The sequence below is a fragment of the Pelophylax lessonae genome (genome assembly GCF_965119305.1).
Source record: "Pelophylax lessonae genome assembly, contig: HAP1_SCAFFOLD_419, whole genome shotgun sequence".
NCBI classification, from domain to species: domain Eukaryota; kingdom Metazoa; phylum Chordata; class Amphibia; order Anura; family Ranidae; genus Pelophylax; species Pelophylax lessonae.
The window spans coordinates 10,677-34,009 of NW_028119925.1; the positions used below are offsets into that span (position 1 = coordinate 10,677).

The 23,333-nt window shown below is 45.2% G+C and overlaps 1 protein-coding gene across 1 annotated transcript; it reads right to left on the bottom strand.

Moving 5' to 3' along the window:
- Window positions 1-4,168: 4,168 nt before the first annotated feature.
- Window positions 4,169-22,758, bottom strand: LOC309543843 (zymogen granule membrane protein 16-like; the record flags this gene model as incomplete). The annotated part of the gene is made up of 3 exons (XM_082276265.1): window positions 4,169-4,517; window positions 18,730-18,862; window positions 22,704-22,758. The coding sequence occupies 3 exons, from the start codon at window positions 22,756-22,758 to the stop codon at window positions 4,169-4,171; spliced, it is 537 nt and encodes a 178-aa protein (XP_082132391.1).
- Between the last annotated feature and the right edge of the window lie 575 nt (window positions 22,759-23,333).

Here is a 23,333-nt window from a genome sequence, read left to right on the forward strand (position 1 = left end):
TCGGATATTTTTCATTTTTATGATCTGTAATATTTATTTAGCATTGCATGAATTGTATTAGTTAGGTCATTTATTTATAATTAGATTATACTTACTGTATCAATTTGCACCACTGCACTTTATTTTTGTATGGCAACACACGACACTTTATTCATATATAATCACAGGTTACGTCACTATATCCACTTTTTTGCACATATGATACTTTATTTCTAGGCAGCGCCACCATTCTTTCCTCCTCTTTCCAAAACACTAAAGTTAGCCCAATTTTCTGTGAAGGATGATGTTAGGCCAAGTAAATAGATATCTAACATGTCACGCTTTAAAATCACGCACACTTGTGGAATGACGCTAGTTACAGAGGAGCTAGAATTGTTGCTCTCACTTTAATGTTTGCAGCGATACCTCACGTGTGGATTGAACGCCATTTACATATGTGGGAGCGATGTACGTATGCATTCTGCACGCGGAGACGAGGGCACTTTCAATTTTTTGTTTATTGGTTATTTTATTTGTACACTTTCCCCTTTCATTTTTTATTTTTATTTTTTATTTTTTTATCACTTTTATTCTTATTACAAGGAATGTAAACATCCCTTGTAATAGGAATAGTGAATGACAGGTCCTCTTTATGGGGGGATCTGGGGTCAATAAGACCTCAGATCTCTCCTACAGTCTGGAAAACCTGAAAAAACAAACAAACAAAAAAAAAAGATTCCAGCCAAGATCATTCACTGCAGTATTGACAACTGTCAGGTTATGATGTCACATCCGGGCCTCTAAAAGTTATAGAGACTGCCCTTTGACTATCTGCTCCTTATGGTGTACTTCTGCCGGCGGTGGATTCCTTCTCCGGCTCGCTGATCGCAGGGGCGAGCCGGTAGAAGCACCGGAGGGCGGCGGGATGTCCCCTCCCACTGCCTATCAGAACAATCAAGCGGCTGAACAGCCACTATGATTGTTCTTATGGTGAAGTAAGTCACTGGCTAAAAAAATAGTATTTAGGAAGATTTAAAAGATGGTTGAGCGTAACTCTGTTATGAAGGAGACCAAGGAGGTGAGGAAAAGAGGGAGATGGGGGGGAGGAAGGAGCGAAGGAGGGAGGGAGAGTGAAAGAGAGAGTAGGTGGGGGGAAAAGAGAATGAAGAGGGAGGGTAGGGCAGGTGGGGGAGGTAGGGAGGGTGGGAGATTAGGGTATAGGAAAAGGAAATATAAACCTGCGGTAGATGTAGAAGACCAGCTACTTTACCCTAAAAGGTATGGTTGGGTCCGGTATAGGTCAACAGGAGCAATTAAGTTTCTGTTGTGTGGAGGAATGGGAGGTGTTGATGTGTAAAGGTTTAATGCCTCTAGGCCACAGTAGGTTAGTATTAGTCTCTAACAGAGTGGGATAAGAGCCTGTAGTCTTAACACAGGAGAGAATAACTACGGAGAATTAGTTAGGGAACTCTATTACGTCAAAAACATTGTGCTAGATGTATATAATAAAATAGATAAAGGTTGGGCGTCCGAAGTACCTAAGAAGCTTTAGTAAAGCTGTCTATTTGAACCAGTAGAGTATCCTTGCAAGGAAATGCTAGACATTTGAATGGTAAGAGAACAATTTTGGCATAAAACAGATAAACACGACAAGTACACATGTCAAGTAAACATAACAGACTGTCAGATTGGATGGAGAGTGTCTGAACAGCAAAAGTCTTGCTACAGATTCTCAATTGGATTTCGGTCTGGACTTTGACTGCGCCATTCTAATACATGAATATGCTTTGATCTAAACCATTCCTTTGTAGCTCTGACTGTATGTTTCGGGTTGTTACCCTGCTGGAAGGTGAACCTTCGCCCCAGTCTCAAGTCTTTTGCAGACTCTAACAGGTTTTCTTTTAAGATTGCTCTTTCTTTATTTGGCTCCATTCATCTTCCTATCAACTCTGACCAGTTTCCCTGTCCCTGCTGCCACCACATTTCCTGGTGGGGATGGTGTGTTCAGGGTGATGTGCAGTGTTAGTTTTCCGCCACTCTTAGCGTTTTGCTTTTAGGCCAAAAAGTTTGATTTTGGTCTCATCTGACCAGAGAACCTTCTTCCACATGTTTGCTGTGTCCCCCACATGGCTTCTTGCAAACTGCAAACAGGACTTCTTATGGCTTTCTTTCAGCAATGGCTTTCTTCTTGCCACTCTTCCATAAAGGGCAGATTTGTGGAGAGCACGACTAATAGTTGTCCTATGGACAGATTCTCCCACCTGAGCTGTGGATCTCTGCAGCTCCTCCAGAGTTCCCATGGGCCTCTTGACTGCTTCTCTGAATAATGCTCTCCTTGCCGAGCCTGTCAGTTTAGGTGGACGGCCATGTCTTGGTAGGTTTGCAGATGTGTGAAGTGATATTAAACCCACGCTAAACTAAGAAAAGGGGTGTAGTGATAAATAAATAGGTAAATAAAAAATGCAGCTGCTGCTCACTAAGTAAAAACTCAGAAAACATATATGACCAAATTAACACAGCGCTAGCATAAAAACATGTTGACTGAACTGTGAGTAAAAAATGACAAATAAAGTGCACAACGTTTCCCCAAAAAATTATATATACATATAATGAATATCAAAAAAAATATATAACAAATAATCAGAACATATTCCAAAACAGTGTCCAAAATAAGTGGTCAATCAATAAAGTGCAAGGTGCTCCAGTGCAGACATAAAACATTCATGCTCCAGGTGACTGTGACCCCTCCAGGAACCCCCACTCACCAGAACGAATGGACCCTGATTAGGGTCAAGAAAGCTTGTGTATAAGTGGATGTAGTTATGCACCAACTCTTCTCCATAGCAATGGAAAACAAATGGATATTCTTGATAAAGGTGGTCCTTTATCAAGGACCACCTTTGCACTTTGATTGACCACTTATTTGGACACTGTTTAGGAATATGTTCTGATTGATTATTTTTTATATATTCATTATATGTATATATAATTTTTTGGGGACACGTTGTGCACTTTGTCATTTTTTACTCACAGTTCAGTCAACATGTTTTTATGCTAGCGCTGTGTGAATTTGGTCATATAGGTTTGCAGGTATGCCATACTCTTTCCATTTTCGGATGATGAATTGAACAGCGCTCCTTGAGATGTTCAAAGCTATATATATATATATATATATATATATATATATATATATATATATATATATATATATATATATATATATGTATATTATATATATATATATATATATATATTTTTTTTTTTTTTATGCCCTAACCCTGCTTAAAACTCCCCCACAACTTTGTCCCTGACCTGTCGTGTGTTCCTTGGCCTTCATGATGTGGTTTGTTCACTAAGGTTCTCTAACAGAACTGCTGTATTTATAGTGAGATTACATTACACACAGGTGGACTCTATTTACTAATTAGGTGACTTCTATAGGCAATTGGTTACATTAGATTTTAGGGGCATCAGAGTAAAGGGGCTGAATACAAATGCATGCCACACTTTTCAGATATTTGTAAGACATTTTGAAAAACATTTACCATTTTCCTTCCAAATAGGCCCCTGAAGAAAGTGGTCACCCCCGAAACGCGTTTTTTTTTTTTTTGGAGTATCCGCCACATTGCTTGACACTTTTTCTTTGTATGACCTCCCATTTTAAGCCGTGATCATTTTTTAAATGTTACATTGAGACATGCAGTCTGCCATTTTTAATCTTATTTTGTACAATAAAATTGTTCTTTACTAATAATTACTATATATACAGACTTGTATTGTTTGGTCGCCCCCATAGTCCACTTCCTAGGGGGTATCTTTTTCATGTATTTTCCTTCCACTTCACAATTATGTGGCACTTTGTGTTGGTCTATCATATAAAATACATTTATGTTTTTGGTTGTAACATGATAAAATATAGAAAATTTCAAGGGGTATGAATACTTTTTATGGGCACTGTAACTGGTTTAATTGGTGTAGTTTTTGGACATTTCCCATTCAGTAGTAGCTAGCTTCTAAAGACATAACAGAATACAAAATATGATTTTAAAAAGCTTTATTATTTCAGTGTAAGAGAATGTTGGAAAGAAAAAGGATGAAAAAAAAAAAAAAGAAAAAAGAAAAGCCAAGAGGCCAAAGAAGGAGCCTGGCCAGCTGGTTTGCTCCGGTTTGCTCGCCTCAGTTCTTGAGGTCACTTAGAACCATCTTTACAGTTGTAGCAGCTGGGTTGGATACCCCAGTGGAAGCCAATGCTGGTCAGGACCATGGGGCCGATCAGGAACTTGGAGCCGTATCGTCCGCTAATGTAGCGCAGTACGGTACCCTCAGACAGAGGAAAGGCATTGAAGTTTGTGCCTGATGGTTGCCCGAATTTGAATATCCTCCCACGGCTTGTCACGAAGATCAGCTCATTCACATATGAGTCATATTTCCCCGACACCTGAGTGATGTTTTCCCCGCGGTATAGATTGACCTTCAAAAGGGTACCAGAGGAAGATCCGTAAAAAGGCCCCCAGACATCACCATACCGGAGCTGGATCCTGTAGGGAATAATATGAAGACGTGAGAATAAAGAACCAGCAGTAATGTAATGCCTCCAAGAGCTGTGACATATTGTTGAAATCAGAGCCCACCATGTTTTGTCCATGCATGCTCAGGAATGGGTCTGTGTAAATCTTCCAGGCATTTATTACCTCTCTAGGTATAAAAGTAGAATCGTGCTACAAAGGCTTAATAAGCTGCTGGCACAACCATTGATATAAATGGTGTAACAAGTGCAGAGAAATGCCTCAGACATTGGTTGATCCCCCATAAAGGACTGAAGAGACTCAAGGTTGCCATTACAGAAGAGGAGGATATCGTCAATGTACCTAACCCACAAGCTTCTCCTCCCACTTGGCCATAAAAAGATTCCTCTAGTATAGCAACCTTAAGTAGAGATGTCCCGAACTCTTCGCCGGCGCACAGTTCCCGGCGAACATCGCTTGTTCGCGTCCGTCGCTGCGGGCGAACATATGCGATGTTCGGTCCGCCCCCTATACTTCATCATTGAGGCAAACTTTGACCCTGTACCTCACAGTCAGCAGACCCATTCCAGCCAATCAGCATACCCTCCCTCCCACACCCTCCCACCTCCTATAAAAAAGCAAGGGCAGCATCCATCTTAGATCATTTTGAAGCAGTGTTAGTAGTGAGAGCAGGGAGAGTGCTGCTGCTGTTAATAGGGACAGTTGTTAGTGTTCTCGGTCCACTCCTGCTGTAAGGACAGCATCCTGACAGCACCCCAAAAAGCCCTTTTTAGGGCTGGTATTTGAGTAATTTCTATCTATCTATCTATCTATCTATCTATCTATCTATCTATCTATCTATCTATCTATCTATCTATCTATCTATCTATCTATCTATCTATCTATCTATCTATCTATCTATCTATCTATCTATCTATCTATCTATCTATCTATCTATTGTGCAGTTGCCTGCCCGCCGTGTGTGAGAGGCCACAGACCCACCACAGACTGTACTGTGTGCACACCACACTCATATCGGGTGGCACTGGCACAGTACCTTGAAGTTTAAAAAATCATTTTCTTTTTCCTCTGTCATAATTGCAGTGAGTGTCAGGTCCACAGAATGTACTGTGCCCAATGCAGTGCCCACCACTCATATACGGTGGCGCAGCAGCTTGCAAATTGAAAAAAATAATAATTTTTTATAATGGCAGTTGCCTGGCCTGCCAGTGAGTGTCAGGTCCACAGAGTGTACTGTGCCCACTACTCATATATACGGTGGCACAGCAGCTTGCAAATTAAAAAAATATATATTTTTTATACTTGCAGTTTCCTGGCCTGCCAGTGAGTGTCAGGTCCACAGAGTGTACTGTGCCCACTGCAGTGCCCACCACTCATATACGGTGGCACAGCAGCTTGCAAATTAAAAAAATATATATTTTTTATAATTGCAGTTGCCTGGCCTGCCAGTGAGTGTCAGGTCAACAGAGTGTACTGTGCCCACTGCAGTGCCCTCCACTCATATATACGGTGGCACAGCAGCTTGCAAATTAAAAATATATATATTTTTTTTATAATTGCAGTTGCCTGGCCTGCCAGTGAGTGTCAAGTCCACAGACTGTACTGTACCCACTGTCCAACACTCATAGGGTGGCACAGCACCTTGCACGCATAGTACCACAAATCTAAAAAAAGAAAAAAGAACAGGCAGAGGCGGGCCACCCCGCAGGGGCCGTCGTGGTCGTGGTGCTGTGATTTTCTTTGGCCCTAGAATAATGCCCAGTATTCAGAAGCCACGTACCCTGAACTCAAAAAATTTTGAGGACATAGTTGACTGGCTTACACAGGACACCCAATCTTCTACAGCTTCCGCTCGGAACCTTAATGCACCATCCTCCTCCAGCTCAGCTTCGGGCACCTCTCAATTTACCACTTGCCCACCGGCCGGCACCACCAACACTAGCACCACAGCCGCTTCACTTGATCTGTCAGAGGAGTTATTTACATATCAGTTGGAAGAAATAAGTGATGCGCAATCATTAGTGCCAGAGGATGTAGATAACGGGGATATGTCTCAGTCAGACAGCATTATACACATGGACGTACATTGTGATGATGATGATGATGATGATGATGTTGTACCTGCTGCTGCTGCCTTTGCTGAGTTGTCAAGTGAAGCGGCTGATGATGACGATGTGTCCGTGGATGCCACCTGGGTGCCTGCTCGAAGAGCAGAAGAAGAGGGGGAAAGTTCAGATGGGGAGACAGAGAGCAGGAGGAGACGAGTTGGAAGCAGGGGGAGGTCATCGCAAGGAGCTAGTGGCACAGTCAGACAGCATGTATCGGCACCCGGGGTCAGCCAGACAGCACGCCAATCAACGCAAGCTGTTGCCACCACCAGAATGCCGTCATTGCAAAGCTCAGCAGTGTGGCATTTTTTTTGTGTGTCTGCCTCTGATAGCAGCGATGCCATTTGCAACCTGTGCCAAAAGAAACTGAGTCGTGGGAAGTCCAACACCCACCTAGGTACAACTGCTTTGCGAAGGCACATGATCTCACATCACAAACGCCTATGGGATCAACACATGAGTAAAAGCAGCACACAAACTCAAAGCCACCATCCTCCTCCTGGTCCAGCATCTTCAGCCACGTCAACCACTGCTGTCCTCCTTGCCCCCTATCAACAACCCGCCACTCCGCCTCTCACCTTCAGCAGTTCCTGCTCATCTGCCCACAGTCAGGTATCTGTCAAGGAAATGTTTGAGCGTAAGAAGGCAATGTCACAGAGTCACCCCCTTGCCCGGCGTCTGACAGCTGGCTTGTCGGAACTCTTAGCCCGCCAGCTTTTACCATACAAGCTGGTGGAGTCTGAGGCCTTCAAAAAATTTGTCGCTATTGGGACACCGCAGTGGAAGGTACCCGGCCAAAATTTTTTTTCACAAAAGGCAATTCCCAACCTGTACTCTATTGTGGAAAAGGAAGTCATGTCATGTCTGGCACACAGTGTTGGGGCAAGGGTCCATCTGACCACTGATAGCTGGTCTGCAAAGCACGGTCAGGGCAGGTATATCTCTTACACTGCGCATTGGGTAAACCTGCTGGCGGCTGCCAAGCATGGAATGCGTGGCTCTGCAGAGGAGTTGGTGACACCGCCACGACTTGCAGGCAGGCCTGCTGCCACCTCCTCTACTCCTCCTACTCCATCCTCTTTGCTAACCTCCTCGGCTGAGTCCTCTTCTGCTGTTGCGTCTTGCTCCACACCAACTGCACCCCCCCCCAGCTCCCCAGGGGCTATTCCACATGCCGGAAACGACAGTGTCATGCTGTCTTGGGGTTGACTTGCCTGAAAGCAGAAAATCACACCGGACCAGCACTACTGTCCGCCCTGAACGCACAGGTGGATCAGTGGCTGACCCCGCACCAACTGGAGATCGGCAAAGTGGTGTGTGACAATGGAAGCAATTTTTTGGCGGCATTGAATTTGGACAAGTTGACACATGTGCCGTGCATGGCACATGTGTTGAATCTGATTGTACAACGCTTTGTGCATAAGTACCCAGTCTTACAGGACGTCCTCAAACAGGCCAGGAAGGTGTGTGGCCATTTCAGGCGTTCCTACACGGCCATGGCGCACTTTTCAGATATTCAGCGGCGAAACATGCCAGTGAGGCGCTTGATTTGCGACAGCCCGACACGTTGGAATTCAACACTCCTAATGTTCGACCGCCTGCTCCAACAAGAAAAAGCCGTCAATGAGTATTTGTATGACCGGGGTGCTAGGACAGCCTCTGCGGAGCTGGGTATTTTTTTGCCACGTTACTGGACGCTCATGCGCAATGCCTGTAGGCTCATGCGTCCTTTTGAGGAGGTGAAAAACCTAGTCAGTCGCACCGAAGGCACCATCATCCCATATGTTTTCTTCCTGGAGCGTGCCCTGCGAAGAGTGCTGGATCAGGCCGTAGATGAGCGTGATGAGCAAGAGTTGTGGTCACCATCACCACCAGAAACAGCCTTATCATCGCTTGCTGGACCTGCGGCAACGCTGGAAGAGAAGTCTGAGGAAGAGGAGTAAGAGGAGGAATGTGGCTTTGAGGAGGAGGAGGAACACCAACCAAAGCAGGCATCCCAGGGTGCTCGTTGTCACCTATCTGGTACCCGTGGTGTTGTACGTGGCTGGAGGGGGGGGAAGAACACACCTTCAATGACATCAGTGAGGACAAGGAATTGGACATGAGTAGCTCGGCATCCAACCTTGTGCAAATGGGGTCTTTCATGCTGTCATGCCTGTTGAGGGACCCTCATATAAAAAGGCTGAAGGAGAACGACCTGTACTGGGTGGCCACACTACTAGACCCCTGGTATAAGCAGAAAGTGTCTGATATGTTACAGAATTACCGGCAGTCCCAAAGGATGCAGCAGTTACAAAACAAGTTAAAAAGTATGCTTTACACAGCGTATAAGGGTGATGTCACAGCACAACGGGAATCTAACAGGGGAAGAGGTGAAAGTAATCCTCCTCCTACCACGACCACGCCGGCAAGGACAGAACGCTTTACAGACGTGTTGTTGATGGAGGACATGCGGAGCTTTTTAAGTCCTACGCATCGCCACAGCCCTTCGGGGTCCACCCTCAGAGAATGACTCGACCGACAGGTAGCAGACTACCTTGCCTTAACTGCAGATATCGACACTCTGAGGAGCGATGAACCCCTTGACTACTGGGTGTGCAGGCTTGACCTGTGGCCTGAGCTATCCCAATTTGCGATAGAACTTCTGGCCTGCCCCGCTTCAAGTGTCCTGTCAGAAAGGACCTTCAGCGCAGCAGGAGGTATTGTCACTGAGAAGAGAAGTCGCCTAGGTCAAAAAAGTCTAGATTACCTCACCTTTATTAAGATAAATGAGGCATGGATCCCGAAGGGACTGACAGTGGGGGATGCATTTGACTAAAAAAGGCCGGATGAGATGCCTTGGGCTAAAAATGGTCCACACGCTGCTGTATTTAATCTCTGCATGCCGGATGACTTACGTGACTTCTCTACCACCAACTACGGTTCAAGCCGCAATGTTTTAGTGCACTTTCTGCTTGGAAAAACCTCAATTTTTCCGGCCGCTGCTATAGCATACTTTTTCAGGCATGTGTACATGCCTAATTTTTCTGGCCTCTGGTGCTACACTGTGGCTGCAAAAAACAAAACACAAAAAAAAAAAAAAAAGGCACATACATGTGTCAATTCCCCTTCGTGATCGTTACCTTGTTGTGGTGAAGGGGCTTGCGTATCACAATGAAGCGATCACCTCTAGGAGTGTGTTGGCAATGTTGGCACACCCCAGATGATAAGGTTGTTGCTTCATTGTGAACAGACCAAAAGCGATCCGCTGGATAATTTTTCATAGAAAATACATTAATTTTCTTTATGATCATCTTGGGTGATCATTAAAGCCTGCTAGGCCAACAATGGGCCCACACTGCAGAATCATTGTTTTCTGGGTCACTTAATTGTCACTGAACTACCTCAGCATGACCATAGGCTTTGAAAAACCGACATCGCCTGCAATCTCCCAAACGTGCGCATGAGCACAGTCATCACTACAGCAAGATTGACGCATAGAGGAATAAAATTTATTTCATGAGTGTGTCAACTATTGACAACTCTTTGCGGTTGTCTATAATCTATTCGATGCACGTCCCCTGATAGGGGACGTAACAGGGATTAAACTGATAAGAATAGTACTACTTAACACACCACTCATATAGGATGGCACAGTACATTGCACGGCGCACGCGCAGTGCCCAAAATTGGAAGTAAGAGGACAGACCAACCATCTTTTTCCATATCCCGGTTCCTAAAATCTATTCCATACACTGGCCCCTGATAGGGGATGTAACAGGGATTAAACTGATAAGAATAGTACTACTTAACACACCACTCATATAGGATGGCACAGTACATTGCACGGCGCACGCGCAGTGCTCAAAATTGGAAGTATGAGGACAGACCAACCATCTTTTTCCATCTCCTGGTTCCTAAAATCTATTCCATACACCGGCCCCTGATAGGGGACGTAACGTAACAGAGATTAAACTGATAAGAACAGATTTTTTTAATTTAAAAAAAAAAAAAAAGAGGACAGCCTCTGCGGAGTTGGGTATTTTTTGGCCACGTTACTGAATGCTCATGCACAATGGCTGTAGGCTCATGCGCCCTTTTGCGGAGGTGACAAACCTGAGAGAAGAGTCTGAAGAAGAGAAGTCAGAGGAGGAAGTTGGCTTTGAGGAGGTGGAAGACCAACCACAGCAGGCGTCCCAGGGGGCTTGTTGTCACCTTTCGGGGACCCTTGGTGTTGTACGTGGCTGGGTGGAGGAAGAGACCTTCAATGACGTCAGTGAGGACAAGGAACGGGACATGGCTAGCTTGGTATCCAACCTTGTGCAAATGGGGAGTTTGCGGTTGGGCAAATGGACTGACTGACTGTTAAACGGGGAGTTTGGTCTGTCAGAGTTTGGTCTGTCACTGTGAAGCGGGCGTAACCCTTACACTACCTGATTGATACAACATCATACCTGATCGTATACACACACTGGATGTTTTAAAGCACGTTATTCCAAACTATTTAGGAATGTTAGGTGATTTATGCCCTTTATGGATTAAAACCCGCGTCAACTACGTAATTTTCCATCGGAGTTTTGCCATGGATCCCCCTCCGGCATGCAACAGCCCAGGTGTTAGTCCCCTTGAAACAACTTTTCCATCACTATTGTGGCCAGAAAGAGTCCCTGTTGGTTTTAAAATTCACCTGCCTATTGAAGTCTATGGCGGTTCGCCCGGTTTGCGAACATTTGCGGAGGTTCGCGTTCGCCAACGGCATATTTTAGGTTCGCGACATCACTAACCGTAAGTCTCTTCAGTCCATTATGGGGGTCTTCATACCAACGAATGAGGCATTTCTCTGTCCTTTAAAGCCAGTAAGGAGGTTAATCATTTTCTGGATCTCAAAATAAGAGTAGCTTAAAGTGTTACTAAACCCACAACAGTAAATCAGTCTGAATATACAGTACAAGAAGAAATTCTAAATACTGAAATGAATAACGTTAGAGATCAAAATAGGAAGACCCTCTTTGAGAATAAAGACAAATGGGCCTTAATTTAAACGGTTCTTTTTTTTACCGCTTTTAGTACAGCACAGACAGGTCAGGAATATCAGAAAGCACTGGGTGGTCTTGGGGAAGATTTTTGGTCAATTACTCGAGAAACCTGGGGGGGGGGGATTTTTAAGAGAGCCCCCTCTTTACAGACGACTCCATGGTATTATTAGCATCCTTTTTATACTTTAGTATTTTTATATTTTCACACAGTAAAGGTATTTTTATATTTCTTGGTAGAGGTCTGGAATTCCGGGCATTCAGTATGCCATGGAGGCTTAGTTCCTTGGCCAGATTATAGTGAGGGGTGGAATGCCGATGGTTCCGACTCCACTTCTGGTTTCCCCCTTTTGTGAACACCATATATAGAGCAGGATGATGGAGCATGGCTTCCATGACCCTGATCATGTCAGATGTGACAAAACTCGTAGAGGGGAGCTATCTCGCATAATGTCACCACGCACTCTACAACCAGGAAGTTGTTGGTTTGATTACCAGGATTGGCTTTTTACAGATGAGTGCTTATTAGAGTTGAGCGGACACCAGGATGTCCGTGTTCGGCAGGTTCGGTGGAACTTGAAAAAAAAGTCCGGGTCTGTGACCCGGACTTTTTCCGAACTTTACCCGGACACCGAACCCCATTGAAGTCAATGGGGACCCGAACTTTCAGGCACTAAAATGGCTCTAAAAAAAACAATGCAAAGGGCTAGAGTGCTGCAAATGGCAACAACATGTAGTTAAGAGCATGGCAAGTGCTCTGCAAACAAATGTGGAAGGGGAAATAACTTAAAAACAACAAAAAAAAAAAAAAAAACAGAAAAATAAAACAATTTTCTTCATCTGTGAAGGACGAGGCCCATATGGAGTAGGAGGGAGGTTGAGGTGGCGGTGGATGTGACGGTGTAGGTGGAAGCGGCGGTGGAGGGGGAAGAGGTAGCCAACACTGCTTTTTTTTAGTCATTTTAAATTAGGGTACACCCCAAAAGAGTGAGAAAGATCAAAAATATAACAATGGCTGGGTAAGGTCGGTATCCATCTCTATTCTGCACAAGGTACGGAAAAGTCCTGTGGGATCCATGCCTGGTTCATTTTAATGAATGTGAGCTTGTCCACATTGTCTCTGGACAGGCGGCTGCGCCTGTCTGTGATAACGCCCCCAGCCGTGCTAAATACACGTTCAGATAATACACTGGCTGCAGGGCACGCCAGCCCCTCCAAGGTGTAAAGGGCAAGCTCAGGCCATGTGCCCAATTTGGAGACCCAGAATTTGAAGGGGGCAGACCCGTCATTCACTACATGTAGGCGTGTGCACACATACTGCTCCACCATGTTGGTGAAATGCTGCCTCCTGCTAAGACGTTCCATATGAGCCGCTGCTGTTTGTTGTGGCGTGCTGACAAAGCTTTTCCACATTTCGGCCATGCTGACCCTGCCTTCTGAGGTGCTGGCGGTGCCCTGGTTGCGTTGGCGACCTCTTCCTTCTCCTCCTCTGCCTTGGCCTTGTGCTTCCACTGTGGCCCCGCTGTCAGGTGGGAATGCCAGCAGCATCGCGTCTACCAGCGTGCGCTTGTACTCGCGCATCTTGCGATCATGCTCCAGTGAGTGAATTAAGGACGGTACGTTGTCCTTGTAACGGGGATCCAGCAGCGTGGCCACCCAGTAATCAGCACAAGTTAGAATGTGGGCAACTCGGCGGTCGTTGTGGAGACTGCAGCATGTAATCGCTCATGTGTGCCAGGCTGCCCAGAGGCAACAAAAGGCTGTCCTCTGTATCCCCCCAGCCACGCACCAGTGATGGCCATGAGCTGGCCTGGGTGCCACCCTGCTGTGAACATGGTTCCATCTCCTCCTCCATCTCCTCCTCCTCATCCTCCAGAACTGTGCCCCTGCTGGACAATTGTGTCCCTGGCGTTTGTGTGTGCAGGAACCCACCCTCGGAGCCACTTGCGAATTACTGCCCTGAAAGCCTTGGAAATGTTACCTCTTCATCCTCCTCCTCCTCATCCTGTGCCACATCCTCTTCCATCATCGTCCGAATCGTTTTTTGAAGGAGGTATAGAAGTGGGATAGTTAAGCTGACAACGGCATCATCGGCACTGGCCATGTTAGTGGAGTACTCAAAACAGCGCAACAAGGCACACAGGTCTTGCATGGAGGCCCAGTTATTGGTGGTGAAGTGGTGCTGTTCCGCAGAGCGACTCACGCGCACGTGCTGCAGCTGAAACTCCACTATGGCCTGCTGCTGCTCGCACAGTCTTTCCAGCATGTGCAAGGTAGAGGATGAGGAGGCGGTAGAGGATGAGGAAGCGGAGTAGGAGGAGTTAGGAACAGGAGGCAAACTGAAGCACCCTGCAATCCTCGGTGGTGGAAGGACATGCGCCAAATTGCTATCCGCCTCAGGCCCAGCCGCCACTGCATTTACCCAGTGTGCCGTTAGGGAAATGCACTGACCGTGCCACAGATGGCGTTGCGCAGTGCACACCTGATTTTTTCCCCCACTTGGATGTGCAGGGAAGGGATGGCTTGCCTGGAAAAGTAGTGGCGGCTGGGCACGACGTACTGTGGGACAGCCACCGACATAAGGCTTTTAAAACTGTGCGTCTCCACCAGACGGAATGACAGCATTTCAAAGGCCAAGAAATTTGAAATGCTGGCATTCAGGGCCAGGGATCGCGGGTGGGTAGGGGGGTACTTCCTCTTCCTCTGAAGTGTTTGGGAGATGGAAAGCTGAACGCTTCCACGGGACATTGTGGAGATGGTTGGTGACCCAGGTGGTGGTGTTGCTGACAGATCGTCTGTTTGCGGGGTGGCAGGTGGTGGATGAAGAGGCCGAGACTGCAGCAGAAGAGGAAGCAGGAGGAGCCAGAGACCTTTCTTGGTTTTGAAGGTGTCTACTCCACTGCAGCTCGTGCTTTGCACTTAGATGCCTGATCATGCAGGTTGTGCTCAGGTTGAGAAGGTTTATGCCTCGCTTCAGGCTCTGATTGCACAGGGTGCAAACCACTCGTGTCCTGTCATCAGCACATTGTCTGAAGAACTTCCACGCTAGAGAACTCCTTTGAGCTGGCTTTGGCGCGCTCGGTCCCTTGCTGCGTTGGGCAGTAGCAGGCGTAGTGTCTAGGGCATGGCCGCTCCGCTTCTGCACCCTGCTCGCTCTTCTGCTGTGCTGGTGGCTCTGTACGACCACCGCCTCTTCCTCCAAACCTGCATGACCTTCATTCCATGTGGGGTCGAGGACCTCATCGTCCTCCACATCATCTTCCACCCAGTCTTCACCCCTGCCCTCCTTGTCGGTCTCCACAATTCTGAGTGCCGCAGCAGTTGGCACCTGCGTTTCGTCATCATCGGAGACGTGCTGCGATGGTCCTTCCATGTACTCATCTTGAGAAATAAGTGGTTGGGCATCGCTGCACTCAATCTCTTCCACTTCTGGGGCAGGGCTAGGTGGATGGCCCTGGGAAACCCTGCTGACAGTCATCAAAAAGAAGAAGAGACTGCTGCATGACTTGTGGCTCAGACTGCTTGCCTGATTTGCAAGGGGGTGAGGTGAAAGATGGTTGGACATCGGCTGCAGGTGCCAACTCTGACCTTTCTGCAGTAGACTGGGTGGGAGACAATGTGAAGGAACTGGAGGCACTGTCAGCAACCCAATATACTATCGCCTGTACTTGTTCTTGCCTCAACACTTGGAGAGGCGCATGATGCCCTACCAAATACTGCTGCAGGTTCTGTCGCCTACTCACACTTGAGGAAGGTGTTTCACTTTTTGCGTGTAGCTGGCACAGATCGACCACGTCCTCTCCTTGCAACAGGAGCTCTACCATCAGCACCATGACCCAGGCCACGGCCCCTATTTGCCGTTCTCCTCATATTTCTTTAATTTATGATCTTGCCCTAGAAAGGTGTTTATTGAATAGCGGAACAAAACAACAACAGTATCGCACGGGTGTATCTCACAGTCAAATATGCAAACTATGCCGCAATTTAATTTTTTTCACCCCAAAAGGGTGTATATTGAATAGCGGAATAGAAAAAATTTTATAAAACGGTGGATCTCACACGTACAAACACAGACTAGGCCCCGATTACAATTTTTTGTACCCCAAAGGCAGGATGAAGAAGAGGAGTAGGAGGCTAAAGGCAGGACGAGGAAGAGTAGGAGAAGTTCGGAACAGGAGGCAAACTGAAGCGCCCTGCAATCCTCGGCGGTGGAAGGAGATGCGCCAAACAAATTTGAAAGGTGTATCTCACACGTACCGATACAGACTATGCCGCAATTAAATTTTTTTTACCCCAAAAGGGTGTATATTTAATAGCGGAATAGAAAACATTTTATAAAACGGTGTATCTCACACGTACAAACACAGACTAGGCCCCGATTACAATTTTTTGTACCCTAAAGGCAGGATGAGGATGAGGAAGAGAAGTAGGAGGTGTTCGGAACAGGAGGCAAACTGAAGCGCCCTGCAATCCTCGGCGGTGGAAGATGCGCCCAAAAAATTTGAAAGGTGTATCTCACACGTACCGATACAGACTATGCCGCAATTTAATTTTTTTTACCCCAAAAGGGTGTATATTGAATAGCGGAATAGAAAAAAGTATATAAAAAGCTGTATCTCACACGTACAAACACAGACTAGGCCCCGATTACAATTTTTTGTACCCTAAAGGCAGGATGAGGATGAGGAGTAGGAGGAGTTCAGAACAGGAGGCAAACTGAAGCGCCCTGCAATCCTCGGCGGTGGAAGATGCGCCCAAAAAATTTGAAAGGTGTATCTCACACGTACCGATACAGACTATGCCGCAATTTAATTTTTTTTACCCCAAAAGGGTGTAGATTGAATAGCGGAATAGAAAAAAGTATATAAAAAAGGTGTATCTCAGACATACAAACACAGACTATGCCGCAATTTAATTTTTTTTTACCCCCAAAAGGGTGTTTATTGAATAGCGGAATAGAAAAAAGTATATAAAAAGGTGTATCTCAGATGTACAAAAACAGACTATGCCGCAATTTAATTTTTTTACCCCAAAAGGGTGTATATTGAATAGCGGAATAGAAAAAAGTATATAAAAAAGTGTATCTCACACGTACAAACACAGACTAGGCCCCGATTACAATTTTTTGTACCCTAAAGGCAGGATGAGGATGAGGAGTAGGAGGAGTTCAGAACAGGAGGCAAACTGAAGCGCCCTGCAATCCTCGGCGGTGGAAGATGCGCCCAAAAAATTTGAAAGGTGTATCTCACACGTATCGATACAGACTATGCCGCAATTTAATTTTTTCACCCCAAAAGGGTGTATATTGAATAGTGGAATAGAAAAAAGTACATAAAATTGTTGATTTTTTACTAGCACATGTGAACACAGCAGTGTCTTATGTTTTATGTCACGGTCAGCAGCAGGCTATGAAGGGAAAAAAAAAATTCCCCTTTAAATTTGTAATTTTTAAATAGCAGATTAGTACAGACTATGCCGCAATTTAAATTTTTTTTACCCCAAAAGGGTGTATTTTGAATAGTGGAATAGAAAAAAAGTATATAAAATTGGTGATTTTTCAATAGCACATGTGAACACAGCAGTGTCTTATGTTTTATGTCACGGTCAGCAGCAGGCTATGAAGGGAAAAAAAAAAAAAAATTCCCCTTTAACTTTGTAATTTTTAAATAGCAGATTAGAACAGCACTCTGTAGTAAAATATAGCTGAACGCTGCACACAACAGACTGATAAAAATATATTTTTTTCTCCCTCCTCCTCCTCCTCCGTGGGCTCAAGTGAGGGCAAAAAGATCGTTCACTGCACCACCCCCCCCCCCACACAGCAAAATCGATGTAGATCGACAACGGACGATTGTTCTGTCCTGTGTCTCCTAATCTCTCCCTGCCTAATCTCTCCAGCCTGTCCCTAAAATGCTCAAATATCTTTCCCTGCCTACACTCCGACCTGTCCCTGCATTCTTTTCGGGCACAATGTTGTTTTACCCTGTCTGTCCCTAATCAGCAGTAGCCAGCACCGTTATGATGTGTGCTCTCTCCCTACACTACAGCAGACTGACGCAATGCGCGCTGTGTCTCGAGCTTATAAAGACCTGGGTCACATGCTTCAGCTGGCCAATCACAGCCCTGCCATTAGTGGGCATGGTTGTGATGGCTTCTTTGGCACACCAGTTAAACGTTTGTTGATTGGCTGTTGAAAGCCAGCCATTAAAAGCGCGCCATTACATACAAAACAGGAAATAAAATTACCGAACACGGATTTTAAACCCGAACATACAGTTAAGTTTTCGTGTCCGTGTCTGGGTAGCAAACATCCAATTATCCGGTACGGACCGAATAATACAGTCCGTGTTCGCTCAACATTAGTGCTTATAAGTCTTTTATATTATTAGTAATCAGAGGCTAAACTGCCTTCTTGGCTTTTTCCTTCCACATGAACCCATATTGGCTGTTTATTGATGCGACATCTATGAGGCTGTAGCGGAACCCAGTGGAGACTTATTTTTCTGAGCAGGAGACCATACAGATCTTTTTATTTAAAACAGTCCATTTTATTGTACACCAGGCGGTGGAGCACATGAAGTGTCATCGTCTGCAGCACTTACCAACATTGTGGATCAAAAACTTCCACTTAGTTGTGTTTATACCTTTGGGGACTGTTTGTGTGACTTTCACATCATTTTGGACTTTTTTTTTCTCACCTAGTCCGTTGTATTTATATACTAAAAATATTTACAGATGTTCTCTCTATTTATAGTTTCCAGGGTCACGATCTACTGTCTGGAGATACCAGATCAGGGATGACACAATCATGTAAATCCTGGTGCCTGTGCAGTTCATGCTTTTGTTCACAAATGTCAGACGCGGATCAGCCTCTTTTGCAGCCTCTCATCTTATCACTTGCTACAAAGTTACACTGTTGCAAGCTTATCACTGGGGGAGTGGAAACTGAAGAAATGCTTCCTCTAGCTTGCAGCAGACTGATGACTTCATCTCAGCCTAGACACCAGACAGGAAATGACATTACAGATTTGTACTATATGTGTATACCTAAAATGTGCTGAAGATGTTTGTGTGGTAGAGAAGTGATAATCTGAAGTATCTTACCCAATCACATTGCTGTTACTCTCCCTGATGCGAATGCCCGTTATTTGCCCATTCTGTTGACTCGAAGAGAAAGAGAAAGCTGTACCTCTACCACCTCCGTACTCCCCAGAGAAGGAAGAGCGCCCCGATGGAACTAAAGGGTCCAAGAGAAGAAAGCAGTCAGACAGGCAGGAGTCTCCTACAGGAAATGTGTATATTGTACAGCATGTGCATAGAGCTCAGTCACCTAAGAGAGATTGCTGTGAAATCAATATAAAAATAGGTACAGCATACCAAAATGAGATCTCTGCGCTGAATGTCTAGGTATGTACCCTTGTTGTGTCCATAATGAGGGGTTCCCACCATTCCTGTGCTTAATTCCTGGGTCTGTACACCTGCTGTGCCCATTATGAGGGGTTCCCACCATCCATGTGCTGAGTTCCCAGGTCTGAACCCCTGCTGTGCCCATTATGAGGGGTTCCCACTAGGGATCATCGATTATCGGCAAGGCCGATATGTGCTTTCCCCGATATATTATAATCGGCCCCTGAGGTACCGATATTTCGGGGGAAAGTGCTTGTACCGGAGTGATGCCTGCAGCTAGAAGCATCACCCCAGTACCGGTGTCCATAGCTGACGGTCTGCTGTCTTGGAATGACAACCGATGCGGCTGAGAAGCCGCTTGGCTGTCATTACAAGGAGCGGGAGGGGACATCCCGTTCACACCCCCCCCCCACCCCCCGTGGCTCGCCCGGGTATCCCGTCCCACCGAGAGAACTGGGCATCCTACCTGCAGGGCTGAAGAGAAGACCTGATCAAAGCCGCATTGGGCTCTGATCGGGTCTCCATGTAAAAAAGATAGCATTCAAAACAGCCAAGTTTGGCGTTTTGAATGCTTTTAAGTGCAGAGGAGGGGGTATGGGTTTTTTTTAGACCCCCCAGATCCCTCCACCACAGTACCTTTTAACCACTTTAAGACCGGAAGATTTTGTTGCTCAATGACCAGGCCACTTTTCAACTTGGCACTGCGTGATTTTAACTGACAATTGCGCGGCCATGCAATGCTGTACCCAAACAAAATGTATGTCCTTTTTTCCCCACAAACAGAGCTTTTTGGTGGCATTTGATTACCTCTGCGCTTTTTATTTTTTTGCAATAAAAAAAAAAAAAGTGAAAATTTTGCGAAAAAAATTTACATTTTCTAATTTGACTGTTAAAAAATATCCAATATATTAAATTTGTCATATATTTAGGACAAAATGTATTTAGCTACATGTCTGACAAAAAAAATTCTCAATGAGCTTATTTTTATCCACTTTAACCACTTAACGACCAGCCACGTAGATCTACGTCGGCTGACTTTGAGTGGTTATACCGGGATGATGCCTCTAGCTAGAGGCATCATCCCGGTACCGTTGTTTGAAGCCGACGGTCGGCTTTCCGTTGGTAACAATCGATGCGGCTCGGGAGCCGCTCGATCGTTACCCGGGGGGGCGGGAGGGGACGTCCCCCCCCCTCCCGCCGCCTTCCGCGGCTTTGCTCGGGGCTCCCGTCCCACCGGGAGCCCCGAGCACCCAGCCGGCGCGTCCGACTGCTGGATGGAGTCCCGATGAATGCCGGAAACGGCATCGATCGGGTCTCCGATGACGTAACCCGGAGGCGGCGTCCATGACGTCACATCCGGGTTACTGTGCTGCAAAAGGCGGCAGATTTGAAAAACGGCTGTATACAAAAATGCCGTTTTCGGCGTTTTGCATACAGGGAAGTGTAGTGGAGGGGTCTAGGGTCTTTTAGACCCTCGATCCCTCCATAAAGAGTACCTGTCACACATATTGGTGTCACAAGGGATGTTTACATTGCTTGTGACAGCAATAAAAGTGATCAGATTTTTATTTTTTTTTTAAAAACTGTAATAAAGTTTAAAAAAAAGAAAAAATAAATAGGAAAAAAAAAAAAAAAAAATTTAGCCGCCCCCGTCACCGTTAGCTCGCGCACAAAAGAAAACGTATACGCAAGTCGAGCCGCAAATGAAATCGCTGTTCAAACCACACATGTGAGGTATCGCCGCGATCGACAGAGCGTGGGCAATAATTTTAACAAAAGAGCTACACTCTAACTCTAAACTGGTAACGGGTAAATAAATTTAAAGCGTCGCAGATTGAGATCTCTATTGACCGTAGTTTGTGGCCATCCCACGGGGGGGCGCAATTTTAAACCGTAACATGTTTGGTATCTATTTACTCGGCGTGACATCATCTTTTACAATATACAAAAAAAATGGGCTAACTTTACTGTTTAGTATTTTTTAAATGCAGTGAAATGTGATTTTTCAAATTTTTTCCAAAAAAATGGCGTTTTAAAGACTGCTGCGCAAATACCGCGTGACAAAAATTTTTGCAATGACCGACATTTTATTCTCCAGAGTCTTTGCTAAAAAAATATATATAATGTTTGGGGATTCTAAGTAGTTTTCTAGGAAAAAATACTGGTTTTAACTTGTGAACAAAAAGTGTCCGAAATAGGGCTGGGGGTAAAGTGGTTAAGACTGGAAGATTTTACCCCATTCCTGACCAGGCCATATTTTGCGATTCAGCACTGCGTTACTTTAACGGACAATTGCGCAGTAGTGCGATGCTGTACCTAAATTTATGTCCTTTTTTTTCCCCCACAAACAGAGCTTTCTTTTGGTGGTATTTGATCACCTGTGCGATTTTTAATTTTTGAAAAAAAGCGCAACAATTTAAGAAAAAAAAAAAGAATTAAAAAAAAAGAATTATATATATATATATCTTTTTTTTTCACATTCTAATATACTGTATAACATATCATATCCCAAAAAAAAAAATTGAAAAATCAAAATTTAACATTTTAGTCTAATTTGTTTTCTGCTACATTTTTTTTCCAAAAAATATCGCAATAAGCGTATTTTGATTGGTTTGCGCAAAAGTTATTGCGTTTACTAACTACGGGAAAGATTTGTCATTTTTATTGTTTTTTTTTATTTTCTTTTTTTACTAGTAATGGTGGCGATCTGCAATTTTTTGCGGGACTGCAACGGACAGATCGGACCCCCAACTGACATTTGACACTTTTGTGGGTACCAGTGACATTACTACAGTAATCAGTGCTAAAAATATGCACTGTTACTGTAACAATGACACTGGCAGGGGCTAACACTGTTGGTGATCAAGAATGTGTGCCTCATGCCTATTGACCTGTGTGTGGGGGGGGGGTTCTGTGACAGACAGATCACAGGTTCAGCTATGCTGAATCCTGTGATCTCTCCCTGTCTGTCACAGAGAAGATCCGCCTACTTTTCCGAGCGGATCTTCTTACACTTACCTTGAGGATCGGAGAAGAGAGGCGGTGATCGACTCCTCGATCCCCGCCTAAACACGTCTAAATCGTCTAAACACAGCGGGAGCGCACCGCCGAGACAGCTTGGAGTCCAGCGACGTAGACCTATAGGTCTACGTCGCTGGACCCAGGGCTGCCACTGTGCCGCAGTAACAGCACAGTGAGCGGTCCTAAAAGGTCATTTTTTTTTTAAATGTCCGAAAATATCGGCCGATATCCGATGACCAAAATATCAGTATCAGTACTAAAAAAAAAAAAAAAAAAAAAACCCGATATCATTCGATCACTCATTCCCACCATCCCTGTGCTGAGTTACCGGGTATGTACATCTGCTGTGTCCATTATGAGGTGTTCCCACCATCCCTGTACTGAGGTCTGTACACCTGTTGTGCCTATTTTTTAGGGGTTTCCACCATCCCTGTGCTGAATTCCTGGGTCTGTACACCTGCTGTGCCCATTATGAGGGGCACCTGACCACACTGATTCCAAACAGGATGAATGGTTCTACGTACCTTGTAATGTGCAATTTGTCAACTCTAGATAAATAGTGAGAATAAAAAACATCATCCATTAACCAACCATCAATCATCATGTGGTAGTACAATAGATGTACAGGGTGCTGTAATACCCATACTCACCACTTGAAACTGCTGTGCAGCCCAGCAGGAAGCACACACACAGGAGGGTCAGCATCTTGTTTTTTTCAGATATCACCTAGAAGATGTGTTATATTAATACAATTTACTAAAAACCAAAGACAGAATTCATAAAACAATATGGACCTTCAATGGGAGTACAACCTGTTACCATAGACCAGTCATTCACAACTAGGGTTAAGGGTTGCTAGGGATTTTTTAAACTGTGGCTGACTGACCTCCCATCTAACAGTGCTTGCAAAATATTGGGGTCAATGCCACTTGGCAGAGTCAGCAGCATAATACCAATGATTTTAGCTGTCTATAAGGGTGGCAGTCTGGCCACCACCATAAGGGGGCGTATTCTTCCCACTGACCACCAATGAAAGGACCATTCTTCCCACTGACCACCAATGAAAGGGCCATTCTTCCCACTGACCGCTGATGAATTGGTTGAGGCAGGGGTTCCTCACAACCTGAAAACTATTTTAGGGGTTCCATTGGGGGGGGGGGGTGGGGGAGTGGGGGAGAACACTGCCATATATGGAAACATTATATAGCCTGACCCTGAGTTATCATGTAGGGGTGAAAGGATGGTCAGCACTGCCCGACTCACAAACATTGTTCATGCTC